The following is a 13,132-nucleotide window of genomic DNA, read 5'->3' as shown; positions in this document are numbered from 1 at the left end:
CTGGGCCTTCTAGCGGGAAAATCATAGCACTGTTCCGTGGCATATTCATCACCATTGAGAGCATCATCATCGTCGTCTTCATCACCCAGATAGAAGTTGTATAAGGGGTCTTTCTTCTGACGCTTCATGTACTCTTCAAAAAGACTCAACTTCTCGTCGTCATCAGCAGACATGACGCAGCTCAGATCATTTGGGATGCCCCCACGAACCCTTTCATTGTCCGTCAAATCCGATTCGGTACCTGAAACTTCAGATACAGATTCCGAGCCTGAGTCTAAACTTTCATCTAAGGCTGGACCAAACCAATCCACTAAAAAATTACCCAGGCGAATATTTGGCTCCGATTTTGAGCGGGCAAGTCGGCGACTCCGGGCTTCTTTGGAGACCTCACTTGGACCTGTGCCTTTGCTGCCAGACTTACTCAAGCTCAAGTTGAGGATAACACCTGATAATGAAATTCTGCGTCTGACTTTCATTTGTATGGCCCGCAAACGCTTTCTCCAGGATCGTCGGTGCTTCGAACCTGAGCCATCAGACAACGCTGCCGAGGGCTCGGTGACAGGAGAGTCTTCGGCGGCATCCTCAACGCTATTATCGTCAGACGAGGAGTCAGCAGATTCTTCGCTCGTGTGAAGCAAGCTAGCGGTAGAATCAGCTGATGTGGCGCCGTGGTCTCGAGTACACGATTGCAATTCTTTCTTCTCTTCTTGTTCGTTAGCAGAAAAAATTCCACATTCTTCGGCAATTTGAGCTAGAGAGGTTTCGCCTAATTCAGTCAATTTTGACTTGGCTTGATCATCTTTTCGCTGGTACTGAAAATAATCCACATTGCTATGAAGGTCTTCTTCATTCGTTTCCAATGTAGGAGAGGCTCTGTTGGGTGAGCGATCAAAAGAAACTTTCTGGGGCAAGAATGAAATCGATGGGCTCGCGGGCCTCTCATCATTCTTGTCATCCTTTGCCGAGAGGCTCGTGAGGCTCTTCATCAGGCGCCGAGGAATGCTCAATAAGCCCTTGGGCATGCCCTTGTTTGAGTAGTCAAATGATCGCTTGCCTGAGATCATCACAGCGTTCTCTGTTCCTTGATGATGATGATGATGATGATGGTGATGGTGGTGAAGACCTCGTGGCGACCGTTGCCGTTTCTGGGCAGCAGGCTGACACACTCTAAGATGGTGATCGGATAAACGTTGCTGCATGCTGATGGCATGACGAAGGGCGGGGGAGCTATTAGAACGATATTCTTGACAGCTGCCGTCACGGCTGGATGATGCAAGACCAGAAGCCTCATATGCCATGCGACTGCGCATTTGACCGAAATCTGTGGTGTAAGCTAAGACATCTGAGAGAGGACTCTCAGCTACTGGATTGAACATGTAGCCCTGCCTCTCAAAGGCACAAAATATACAGTCATTCTCTGAACTTTCAGGCTCAAACGAAAGTGACTTAGCACTCCTGGTGGGACTTGCTCTATTTGGTGCCGGCGATGTCACTGGAGACTGAGAAAACGAGTGGCAGCGCGGGATCAAATTCATGTCAGCCTCCAGCAGTGCGGGCGATGAACGTGGTTCTGTATGACCGGACGCGTAGCTCTGACCCCTAGCACGCCTGGGACGTTCAACATCAAACGGCAGTTCGCGAAAACATCACAACAGCGAAACATGCGGAATTAAACGCACAACACATCAAATATGGTAGGATAAACATTTATACGAAAGAGCAACCACCAGGCAATCGATAGAAACAAAGTGTCAACAGGAAATGTCGAATCTGCCAGAGGTGTGAATCGATAATTATGTTAAAACATATAATCTTACTGCGAAATAATATAATCGAAAAGTTTGCTATAAAGAAGAAATACCCAATCAATGGATAATAGCAGAGTACACAAAACTCTGACATATGCAAATCAGAAGGAAATGTTTTGAAATTGCACTATCCAAATAACAAGAAGCTGATGAGTAACAAATATAATTTACACATTGAGAGAATGTTAAATAATAAGAAATTTAACAGCATAGAGAAGCCCTCTGAGTGCGAAAAAGCTACCAAATAGCGATGCAAATTAAATTTTAATGGTGGTAATTAAAAAGCTTGAGAAGAAGCGTACACGACATTGATGACACACGACAATTATGATCAAAATTACACAATAGGTTTTAAAATTACAATACGGAAACAAAACAATGAAAGCGCATATGAAGGAGATACTACTAACTGATCAGGTTTATATTGACAAGTCTTAAACTTAATACCGGTACCAAGAAATTACCAGTGAGAGAAAGAATGGTTTGGAGGAAGTTAAGAAGAAGCAGATAGTAAGAGCCTTCATTGGTTGTTGCATTATATGGGTGCATGTGTATGTGTATATTGTGTGTGTGTGTTTATATTGTTTATGTGTTAATAATCGAAGACACCGCTCACAATAATACGCTAGATTAAGTAAGAGGCTTCGTTAGCAACACAGCAAGAAGTAAGGTTATACTATAAAGCAAGCATATTAGACGTGAGGACTCGACACGTCACACCAGTGAGTAGGGTTAGTTCACACGACCGAGGGAGAACAGAGAAATACTGCATTAGCTATCAACAGGTCAGGCCTCTCACTACCGGTACTCAATATATTTCACATAACTAATGTATTTCACTGTATACCAGTAAATTTTAGAGAAAATTTAAAGAATATATCAACGGTTGAAAATTGAAATAACAATAATTCGATCGTCACTGTATGACACGTGTATATTTTATCATCATATTTTATTTTATAGTCATTATATAACGCGTGAATATCAATATTTTTGTATTTTTTAAATAATTGAAAATATACGATGTTACTTTGCATAATGATCGTAAAGAGAAATTACATACTGACGATAACGATAATACATAACAAACACGGCACAAAATAATTCTCTAGCAAAGCAGTATTTGCAATAATTTACGCAAGTAGAAAGTATTTGCACTAACAAACTTGACCGACAGCCGCTAAATCTGAAGTTAACAACAACCGAATTGACACCAAAAATTACTTCCTAGCATGCCTATTGTTCTGCAAAGTATATATAATATATTAATTCCCTAAGCAAAGTGATGAAGAATAATATTATTACTGATATGAACGGCACGTACGGAGATGTGTGTGAGAAAATTAAGTGGGCACCCACAAGTGAATGCACCAGAGGGATTACAGTTCACAAGGAATTTAAAAGCAAAGAAAACGTCGAGGAAATTCACGATATCGATATTGAAAACGTTTCGGAGTAAGGCTCCATCATCAGTTCGACTAAACTAAAAATGAATAAAATCTTGATTTTATTCATTTTTAGTTTAGTCGAACTGATGATGGAGCTGGACTCCGAAACGTTTTCAATATCGACATGGTGAATTTCCTCGACGTTTTCTTTGCTTTTAAATTCCTTGAGAACTTGCGATATAAGCAGACTGATAATATAAGTACTTAATTACAGTTAAACTCTATAGTGAGTCATCCTCACGCATTATCCTGATATTAATGATAAAGAGGCTCTTTAAGAACAGCTTAGCTGTGTTCTATGCATCGTGCGAGCAAAACCAAGAACATTTAATAATCCGCTGAGATTTAGGAGCATATTTGCTTTTATGGCACAGTTTATAGTTACTGTTGTTCGCCAGTCTTTGCGAGTTTAGAAAGTTTAATTTTGCACGTTCGTTCCATTATCATTTGTTAGGGTCTTGCTGTTTAGATAGCGGATATTGCCTTTTGTCAAGGGTTCTTTTAAGAGTGCAAACATAAAATAAATTTTAACAGCAAATAGAAGTGAAGTAGCTGTAAGCAATACACTGACTGTTGATTGTGATGCGCCGAGGTGATGCCTTGCGGTGATGACATCTGCTTAGGAGCGCCCGCACCACCAGGATGGTGATGATGATAGTGATGTGTGAAGGCGGCCGCGTGAGATGACGCGATGGTGGCAGACGTGTGGTGTAGATGGTGATGGTTGGTACTAGTGATGGTGATGGCAGCGGCAGGAGTTAGGACAACGGCAGTGCCAAGACCCCGCACCACAATACCGGACTCTCCCTCCAGGTCAAAACATTGCCGGTAACTGCCCACCATTAAACTTATTAGCTCATGATGGGCGTAACTGACCACTAGACATCACGGCCGTAACTGACCACTGGGCATCACGGCCGTAACTGACCACTGGGCATCACGGCCGTAACTGACCACTGGGCATCACGGGCGTAACTGACCACTGGGCATCACGGGTGTGACTGACCACTGGGCATCACGGCCGTAACTGACCACTGGGCATCACGGGCGTAACTGACCACTGGGCATCACGGCTGTAACTGACCACTGGGCATCACGGGCGTAACTGACCACTGGACAGTCAGATTTTACTCTACCTAGACGATGATAATTCTTAACAATGCATTCCAATGCTACCCGCTACATGAGATTGGAACTGATAACACACACCAACGTAATGGAATACTTTTGTTGTCAGCCCGACGTCGTCATTATTTAGCGGCGAGACTTGATGAGTTAAACGGGAATATTCGACAGCCCAGAATTCTATTTAATTCTGAGAAGAATTCTATTTTATTTTAAGTCAACACAATTTTGATGCAAATATGCAAATAATATAACACCACGGTCCTTGTCAGTCAACCAGGACATCCTCCACTTACACCAGCGCCAAAATCAGATGTCAGTCACCCAACACACCCCGCACTCACCCCAGCACGGCATTGCCGCCCATGTCGAGCACCTTAAGCCCGATCTTGCGCTGCAACAAGCCCGACAGTTTACAGAAGAGCGTCTGCTTGGCCTCGTTGCTGGCGCGCGGAGATCTGATCTTGTCTATCCACTCGTACTCTGGGTCGTGGTTCTTGACCAGCTCCTCGACCAGCCCTACCACGCGCTGGCACGAGAACGTGTCCGGGATCTCGGGACCTACGGGACCGGTACCTCACACCAATGACGGTAACTCTCGTTACCAAGAATTTATATATACATAGACGAAGGTAAATGTATTCGTTGAAAATTGTCAAGTAAGTTGTCAGACGGTAGCAATCTTTATTTTTTTTTTTTGTGGCATGAGAACGTGTCTGGGATCTCGGGACCTACGGGACCGGTACCTCACACCAATGACGGTAACTCTTGTTACCAACCATTTGTATATACATAGACGAAGGTTAATGTATTCGTAGACAATTCTCAAGCAAGTTGTCGGACGGAAGCAATTGTTTCTTATACACGCCAAGTTATTATATACGAATATTATAAATAATGGTTCATGTATTCGTAGTCATAACGTGGAGCCGTGAGCGGAAAATTATGGAAATCGTTAGTAAATCCTTGTAACAAGTCTCGTTGCCAAGTCTTTTGAGACCAATAGCATTGTAGCCTTGATAAGAGTGAATTTATTCGTCGACATTGGCTAAAGCAATCAGGTTCTGGTGAATTCGATCAAAAAATAATCAATAATGGATTGGGATAGAAATAGCGTTAGTCGCGAGACCATCGCAAACGAGACTAGTCGTATTGTGCGTTATTGCACAGCAATACACATTTTTCACACTTAAGTCAGCCAAAAAGAAAATCTACATGTATAATGGACAATACTGAATAATTTTTAAAGAATTCTACCTCGTACGTGAGTGATGGATCAGACTTCAATAAGTCTGCCATCATCAGAGACTCACTGAAGAAGAAATGTACGCCACATGACGACTGTCGGAATCTGTTGAAGTCAGAGAAGAGGTCAACCTTACAGGTGACAGCCACCTCGCCCCTGAGCCCGTGCATGGTGTCGTAGACTGGCAGCCAGCCTGACATCACGGCAGCACCTGGACACAAACACCAGCCTGACATCACGGCAGCACCTGGACACAAACACCAGCCTGACATCACGGCAGCACCTGGACACAAACACCAGCCTGACATCACAGCAGCACCTGGACACAAACACCAGCCTGACATCACGGCAGCACCTGGACACAAACACCAGCCTGACATCACGGCAGCACCTGGACACAAACACCAGTCAACCACCACGCCAACCTGACAATATACATACTGTACAATTTCAAACACAGAAACATATATCAAATATGTAACTCGACGTCTGAGCTCGAATATTTCAATGTTATGCTTTAGGTGCTAGCAATGGTACTGCAAAATTGTGGCCAAGATTTATCAATGCAAACATAGACTGATGGTCACAGGCGGTGTAGTTGAAGGCAAGACTTGATTTGAATTTCAGTTGGGATTTATATTTGCCAGAGAATTTACATACATTTCATTGCTAGAGCATTACTTTCAGTAATCCCAAGCTCGAATTATATCCTAATATTCCCATATATTACATACGGTACCATATATTATTGTTAGCCTCACTGTGAGAAAATTATCAGATTTATTTAGCACAATGAAGCATCCCTTGGAAAAATTTCTATCGCAACAACAAAATTTGATAACAATTAACAACTGAAAGCATCAATCTCCTATCATTTGCGTTCAACACATAATCAAAGCTCATTTGATATTGCTGCTAAAACTTTTGCTTTCATTTTTTTCCATTCAAAGCCATTGAAATGAAATGGAAGTATAATATACCATAATATATATCTATATACTTAATTAAAACAAATAGTATTGTATGGTGAAGCTAAATTGTAACAGTACCTGCAGTTTGATGAGCAATGGAGGCAACCGCAGGTTGAGGAGGCGGGATGACCGGCGCTGAGCTGCTCTCATGGACGCCTGGCACTCCACTTGACGATGACAGTACGTGACTCAAGTGTTTGCTGTACCATAACATGATGATGTTAGCAGACAATAGCTCTGTCTATTAGACAGCAGCTGTGTCCATTAGACAGCAGCTGTGTCTATTAGACAGCACCTCTGTCTATTAGACAGCAGCTGTGTCTATTTGCTGTACCATAACATGATGATGTTAGCAGACAGCAGCTCTGTCTATTAGAACTCAGATCTATGCATCACTATACTGTAGAGGCAGAGGAAAGATTTATAAAACATTTTCCAGTTCTGTTCCTGGTATTGTATTGATAAGTACCTATCTTGGGGATAATATCGATTATGTAGGTATAAGCTATTGAATAAAATTCATGGAAAGAAAACATTGCATATTCCAATTTAAATATAAAACAGGCTAATTACAATGAAGTGAAAATACAAGTAGGTATAAGTGAATGTAGCAATGCTCATAAAAGTGTCTTTTGAAAGCTAATGTACGTAGCAATTAAGTACAGAGACAAATATCAAATTGGTCATGGAACTGAAAGCTAGCAATGAGGCATCGCTTAAAATTACTTTTTAAATACATAGATTGTAAAGTTTCCTACTTTGTATTTTCAGAATATCAATGGTAATGCATAGCAATGAAATAAGTGATGCACTTGCTGACCTGGTTAGTGTGGTTGCACCTAAAACAGGCAACGGTGGAGGTAACAAGAGAGGGTTCAAGTCCACATAAACTTTCCCAATGGCATCGTTTGCAGAGTAAGTGTCATGATCCATGAGGCGGATCTGTAGGGGCTCATCTTGAAGATCATGATCATCCACCTGAAATATCAAACAATATTAGATGCAGTGCATATGATAGAAAAGTATTCAGAACAGATAGTAACTGAGAGCAAGCAGAATATATTTTTCAAGAAAACTGGTTTCAGATATACTTTGGTATTGAATAAACATACTAATTAACAAAAATGGTATTCAACAATGAAGCTGTACAATAAGTGACATGTCTTATTTAAATTATACATTAATGAGATGGCTACATTGAAAAAAAATCAATCATAAATATTGAGAAAGCAATTGCTCCATTTTTTTATAGCCTCATCATGGATTTAATGCTTCGTTGGTCTCTCATGGGGACTGATGGCTGCTATCACACTGATATTTGAGAAAATAAAAGGATATGGTGCAGGAGAAGCTGCAATTAGCTCATGCCAGAGGTTTGTTCCAGTGAAAAACATGAAAGAGAGAGGAGTAGAAGGAGACAACTATAAATGATTTTATGAATGTAACATAATTGGCAGATACTTGTTGTTTGCACATTCTCATGGAATTACACCTTGTCATGGAATTTATACCCAACAAAAAATAAGGAGCATGTGCAGATTACTAAATAAAGATTATTGACATATATTGAACAACAATCATTTAATATTCATATAGATACACTTATGGGAGCAGAGAGATGATACCAATCAATTCAATTTTCGACAAGTATTTCAGCCTGAAATAATTGAACAGCCCAATTTATTACTAAATTTTAATTTATACCTCAAATCGAAACCATTCTGAATTCCATTGGGGGTTGAGGCTTTTCCTGAAGACATCAGTTTTGTGGGTAACATTTCCAAGCTTAACTTCAACATAGGCATCAGTGGTGTCAGCCGCTCTGTCCATAACAGGAAGATTGCGGCCAGCAATGATCCGTACTTTAACCTTTCCAGGCATGATTTCTGAAACAATGACTTTTCCTTACTAAAATATTTGTGAATACAAATTTACTTGCATCTTTCTGGAGTCTGAAACATAAAATGAGAAAAGCTCACCAGAATACATTACCTTTTGAAATGATTTGCTCGTATAAGGATAGCATAAGTTTGCAATTTGATTATCAAGTAAAAAATGTACTACTGGTGATGGAGTGGTCATAACCCAGGGTACAAGGAATAAGCAAATATCTGAATATCTTTGGTGACCAATCAGCAGCATCAAATTGCATGTCAACAGAAGATATTGCCAAGACATGTATCTTTAAATACCCATTTACATAAATTTTTAAAGGTTAAGGTAGTTTGGAGAATATATAAATACTTATTGCCAAATATTATTTCAACAAGTATTTTACATTATATTATAGTACTGATAAAATTTTGAGCCTAAAAACCTGGTAATTATTTTGGGCGTAAAACCTGGCAATTATTTTTATAAATCTTTTGTAGGCCATTCTTGATGGAAATATGTTTTAATTCTTATTAACTTTCATAAAATTATATAATTAATACTTGCTATTATTGAACATCAACAAATAAACCTGTGGCAAAGCAATTTGATTCAATATTAATTTTTTCTTATGGCTGTAGCTCCTAGAAAACTTTTCACAGAAAGATTTTGTTACATACTTTTAACATGGGGAATTCATGTGACATTAGTTTTCATTTTTTACCGGAAATTCTTATTTCAGATGATGGATTTCATGTGTAACAGAGCATGGAAGTATGGGGATACAACTTTTATGATATATTAGTACTTTAAACACATGTCATCTTTACATTGGGCATTGGCAATCAATATCAATAGATTTCAGAAACAATAGATCTGATCGGACTAATTGGTTCCATAAGCAATTTTGAGCGATGAATGTAGCCAAACTATAATTAATTTAACAATTATATATGAGATACTTTGAAGTTACTCAATCTTAACAGCATTGAAATCAATGCAGAAACATGAATTTTGTATATATTTTTAGGCATTTAACTACTTAAAACCTGACTTCGAGACTGCCTTTTATTTAGAAAAAATTCAAATTTGCCAAGGCTGATTTGCTGGTGCTGCAGCTGCTGTCTGCCAATGCTATCTTGTTTGTTCATTTAGTATGGGGTTTATTTTTGTGAGAGGTGGTGCAAGTGTGCTGTGCAGGCTAAGAATAGAAGTTCACTTACAAAAAAGCTTTCCACCTGAGGTGAAAAGCTTTCCTTTGTATAGTGCTTTGCCAGGTGACTGACTATAAATGAAAAGGAGGATCAAAAGTGGACAAACTGTTTCAATTGTATAGTACATCAGATTTATTACCGTCAACCGGGGTAACTCGGGACTGGCGGGGTAATTCGGGACAGTCCTCCGACACGGCGTAAAACTGTTATAATAGCAAAACTAATTGGAATATTGCAAAACTAAAAATAGTGGCGTAAACGTCAACATTTTTCCTATCTATGTAGTATAAAGGGAGTCGAAAAATATGACATTTACTAGCTTTGAAAAATTCCTGAAAAAAATGGTGAAAAGCGCTATTTTGAAAAGTTACTTCTGCTAAGGTCTGGAGCAAAAAAAATATTCGCTGTATTAAAAAATTTTACTTACATAAAAGTTGCACCCAGGTGTCGGCTTGAAAACGTAATTGACAGATTTTGCCTATCTCATTAAAAAAAAAATGGCAGCCATTTCCGCGCGGCGGGGCTATTCGGGCCACCCCCCCGGGGCTATTCGGGACACCCCCAAAAACGCATTTACAGTAAAACCTCAGTTAGCATAGGCTCCAGTTAAGAAAAAAATGGATTAAAAACAAAGAATATTGATTACATTTACCTCGTTTGGCGAAAAAATTTCACTTATGGAAAAATTAGTGCATCATTGGTCATCACAAAATTGTGCATAGCATGTCATGTATAGAATTGTGCACCAGGCATCATAGAATGAAAAGTAATTGACCTAAACTATGATTTATCTCTCCAAAAGATAGGCTGGTTGTCACTAAAACATTCCTTTCAGGAAGTTAATGATCAGGCGAAGTTAATGATCATGCAAAGTTAATGATCACATGAAGTTAAATACCACCTGAAGTTAATGATCACGTGAAGTTAATGACCACGTGAAGTTAATCAATTCGGGACACTCTTTTTTTGCTTCTGGCACCTTAGGAATAGCATATGGAATTTTTTTGACAATGCCATTCGATAGCCCTCGCAAAGAGCTATAAAATGAGCCTAAACTTGTTTATGAAATGTTTCATCGTAAGAAGTTATTAACAAAAAACGCTCAAAATCGTCCCGAATTACCCCGGTTGACGGTATAAAATTATTTGGATGTCTCTTGTTTAATAGATATTTTTTATTTTATCAAATGATTTTTTGAAAATTTTCAAAGTCCTTTGCTTGTAATGATCAAGTTTAAGTTAAGTATTTAGTTAACCAGTACTGTAGATGTAGTACATATACCATATTTGGGGGCAGGGCTTATGGCACAACCAATCACAGCTTGAAAGCATCCCCATCAATCCCCATCAACACAGCTAAAAAGCAGATAAAAGTAAAATTCCATTAACCAATCACAGCTGGAAAGCTGAAAGGAGCTAAAATCACAATCTTATCAACCAATCACAGCTGGAATTCTGGAAAGGGATAGTATATGTAAATAATGGACTGAAAGTGTAAAGTTCCTGGCCTTTCCAAGCTTTCAGGTCCTGCTTTCCAATATGCTATGTGTACTGGACTGCTGTGGATTGGTCCATTCCATAACAGAGCATTGATTGGTTCAAAGTCTCAAAATACTATATTCTCTTATATAAAATACCATGTTCTTATAGGTTTTTGTTATTGCATACAATTGGGCTCCATTTGGCAAGGGGCTGTGTCTGTAACAGACTAACAGTTACATATTTGTAAGTTGTAACACCATTTGCTATGCTGACGCTGAGTCTTCCTGACTGCCACCATGCACCCAAAACGGAAACCCCAGTGACCTAGTTGAGATAAGTCCTAGCCCTACTTCTTTCATAAATATTATGTCTCTAATTCTAATATCATATAATTTCAGTATGTATGAAATTTTGCTGCTTTAATATAATGTAGTAACAGTAGTATGTTTGTTTGATTGAAGAAATCCTGGTTCACAAAAATTGAACCAGGTTGTTACAGTTTAGAGTAATACCAAGATTGGTGCAGAGAGGCTCGGATTTGATCCCAGCTTTGTGCACTAGTTTCTGTTCAGAATTAACAAAGAGGCAGAGTGGTTGGTATTATTGCAGATTAACTACATCCAAAAAAAAGGGTGTTTTTTTTTTAATTATATGTTTTTTGGGGTTCAGTGCAACGGGTAAGTTTCATTCAAGATGTCGTGCGCTACGTGTGGATTTTTGGGTCGGAAAAAAATCGGTTTTCCGATGCCGACCGCCAAAAATGGATTTCAGATTCGTAATCTACACCCCAAAAAACATATAATTAAAAAAAAAAAACACCCTTTTTTTTGGATGTAGTTAATCTGCAATAATACCCTCTTTTCTATTTTTGGAGTCCGTCCGGCGGCCGGAAAAACCTAGCCAATCAACTAGCCTAAAACCTTGCAGGTTAGGTCCAATTAGGAACAGGTTCCATTAAAAATTTCAGATGCCAACCACCAAAAACAGATTTCAGATTCTTAATCTACACCCCAAAAAACATATAATTAAAAATAAAAAACACCCTTTTTTTGGATGCACTCAATCTAAACTCTAAAGTAGGTATTGCCGAATTTGGAGGCGGCAATTGGAGCAATCAGCACTCAGCAGAGAGTTGTGACTGTGAGTTAGAGACTCCAACAAGCTGTGAATGTTCTGCAATGTTAAGCGGGTACGGCCTAACAACAGTAAATGGTGCAACCGCTATTCCTATAGGCTATAGGCTATAGTATCATCTTTTATTATCATATCTTATATACAATATACATTATAGGCTACAATGCTACATTAGGTATGTCATTTCACAAAATTTTCAACATCTGCAGTAGGCTAGTACCACTCTCCTGCCAAAATATCCTTCATACCTAATCATAATGAGTAAACTCAAAACGTTTCGTTTTAGATTGCATCAACTCGAACTATTTAACTCTAAGGGCGGCCAGAAACTAAGCAGGAAGCAGGTCAGTTGGCGGAGGTGGTATTTCCTCCTAACAGTGAAGCAGGACTCGTAGCTGTAAGTCTGTTAGGGCCCAATTATCCACTATAGCCTATAGGTTTATTTGGCGGCGCAGCGGACCAAACGCAGCCGAAAGAGCTGTCACTCAGACTGTGACACTGACACACATGGACCTTGACCAATTTCTACGAAAAAGCACCTGGGCATGGATTCCTGCAAGTCCGGATCCTGATTAGAGTCCGACTTTTTGAAAATTAATTATTTTTCACTGTGTAAATTAAATGTATAACGGTCGATCTCACGCTATTCGTTCGTTCAGAACAGACAATATTTTTTTGTCGTTATCATCTTTTCGATTGGCGGTCATATGACGATGACGATGGGAACATTTTCACACATTCAAGATGTGACAATCCTATACCAAGCTACTGAAAAGATGGCTCATCAGGTACTGTACAACAAAGCTAATCGATAAACACGCTTTCAAGGCATA

At 39.3% G+C, this 13,132-nt stretch overlaps 1 protein-coding gene across 1 annotated transcript in view; it reads right to left on the bottom strand.

Annotated features, from left to right (window-relative positions):
• Positions 1 to 8,543, bottom strand: part of LOC108678293 — a 44,162-nt gene extending 35,619 nt beyond the window's left edge. The window contains exons 1-7 of the mRNA XM_047885554.1: positions 8,303 to 8,543; positions 7,419 to 7,576; positions 6,677 to 6,798; positions 5,695 to 5,838; positions 4,726 to 4,942; positions 3,828 to 4,088; positions 53 to 1,608 (exon numbers count right to left, since the gene is read on the bottom strand). Coding sequence (XP_047741510.1) covers positions 53 to 1,608; positions 3,828 to 4,088; positions 4,726 to 4,942; positions 5,695 to 5,838; positions 6,677 to 6,798; positions 7,419 to 7,576; positions 8,303 to 8,479 — 2,635 coding nt within the window. The 5' untranslated portion in view covers positions 8,480 to 8,543. The remainder of the gene's footprint in view (positions 1 to 52; positions 1,609 to 3,827; positions 4,089 to 4,725; positions 4,943 to 5,694; positions 5,839 to 6,676; positions 6,799 to 7,418; positions 7,577 to 8,302) is intronic.
• Positions 8,544 to 13,132: the final 4,589 nt, after the last annotated feature.

Source organism: Hyalella azteca, unplaced genomic scaffold, assembly GCF_000764305.2.
Source record: "Hyalella azteca isolate HAZT.00-mixed unplaced genomic scaffold, Hazt_2.0.2 contig2384, whole genome shotgun sequence".
NCBI lineage: Eukaryota > Metazoa > Arthropoda > Malacostraca > Amphipoda > Hyalellidae > Hyalella > Hyalella azteca.
The sequence above is the reverse complement of the archived record's forward strand: the minus strand, read 5'-3'. Positions and strand labels throughout refer to the sequence as shown.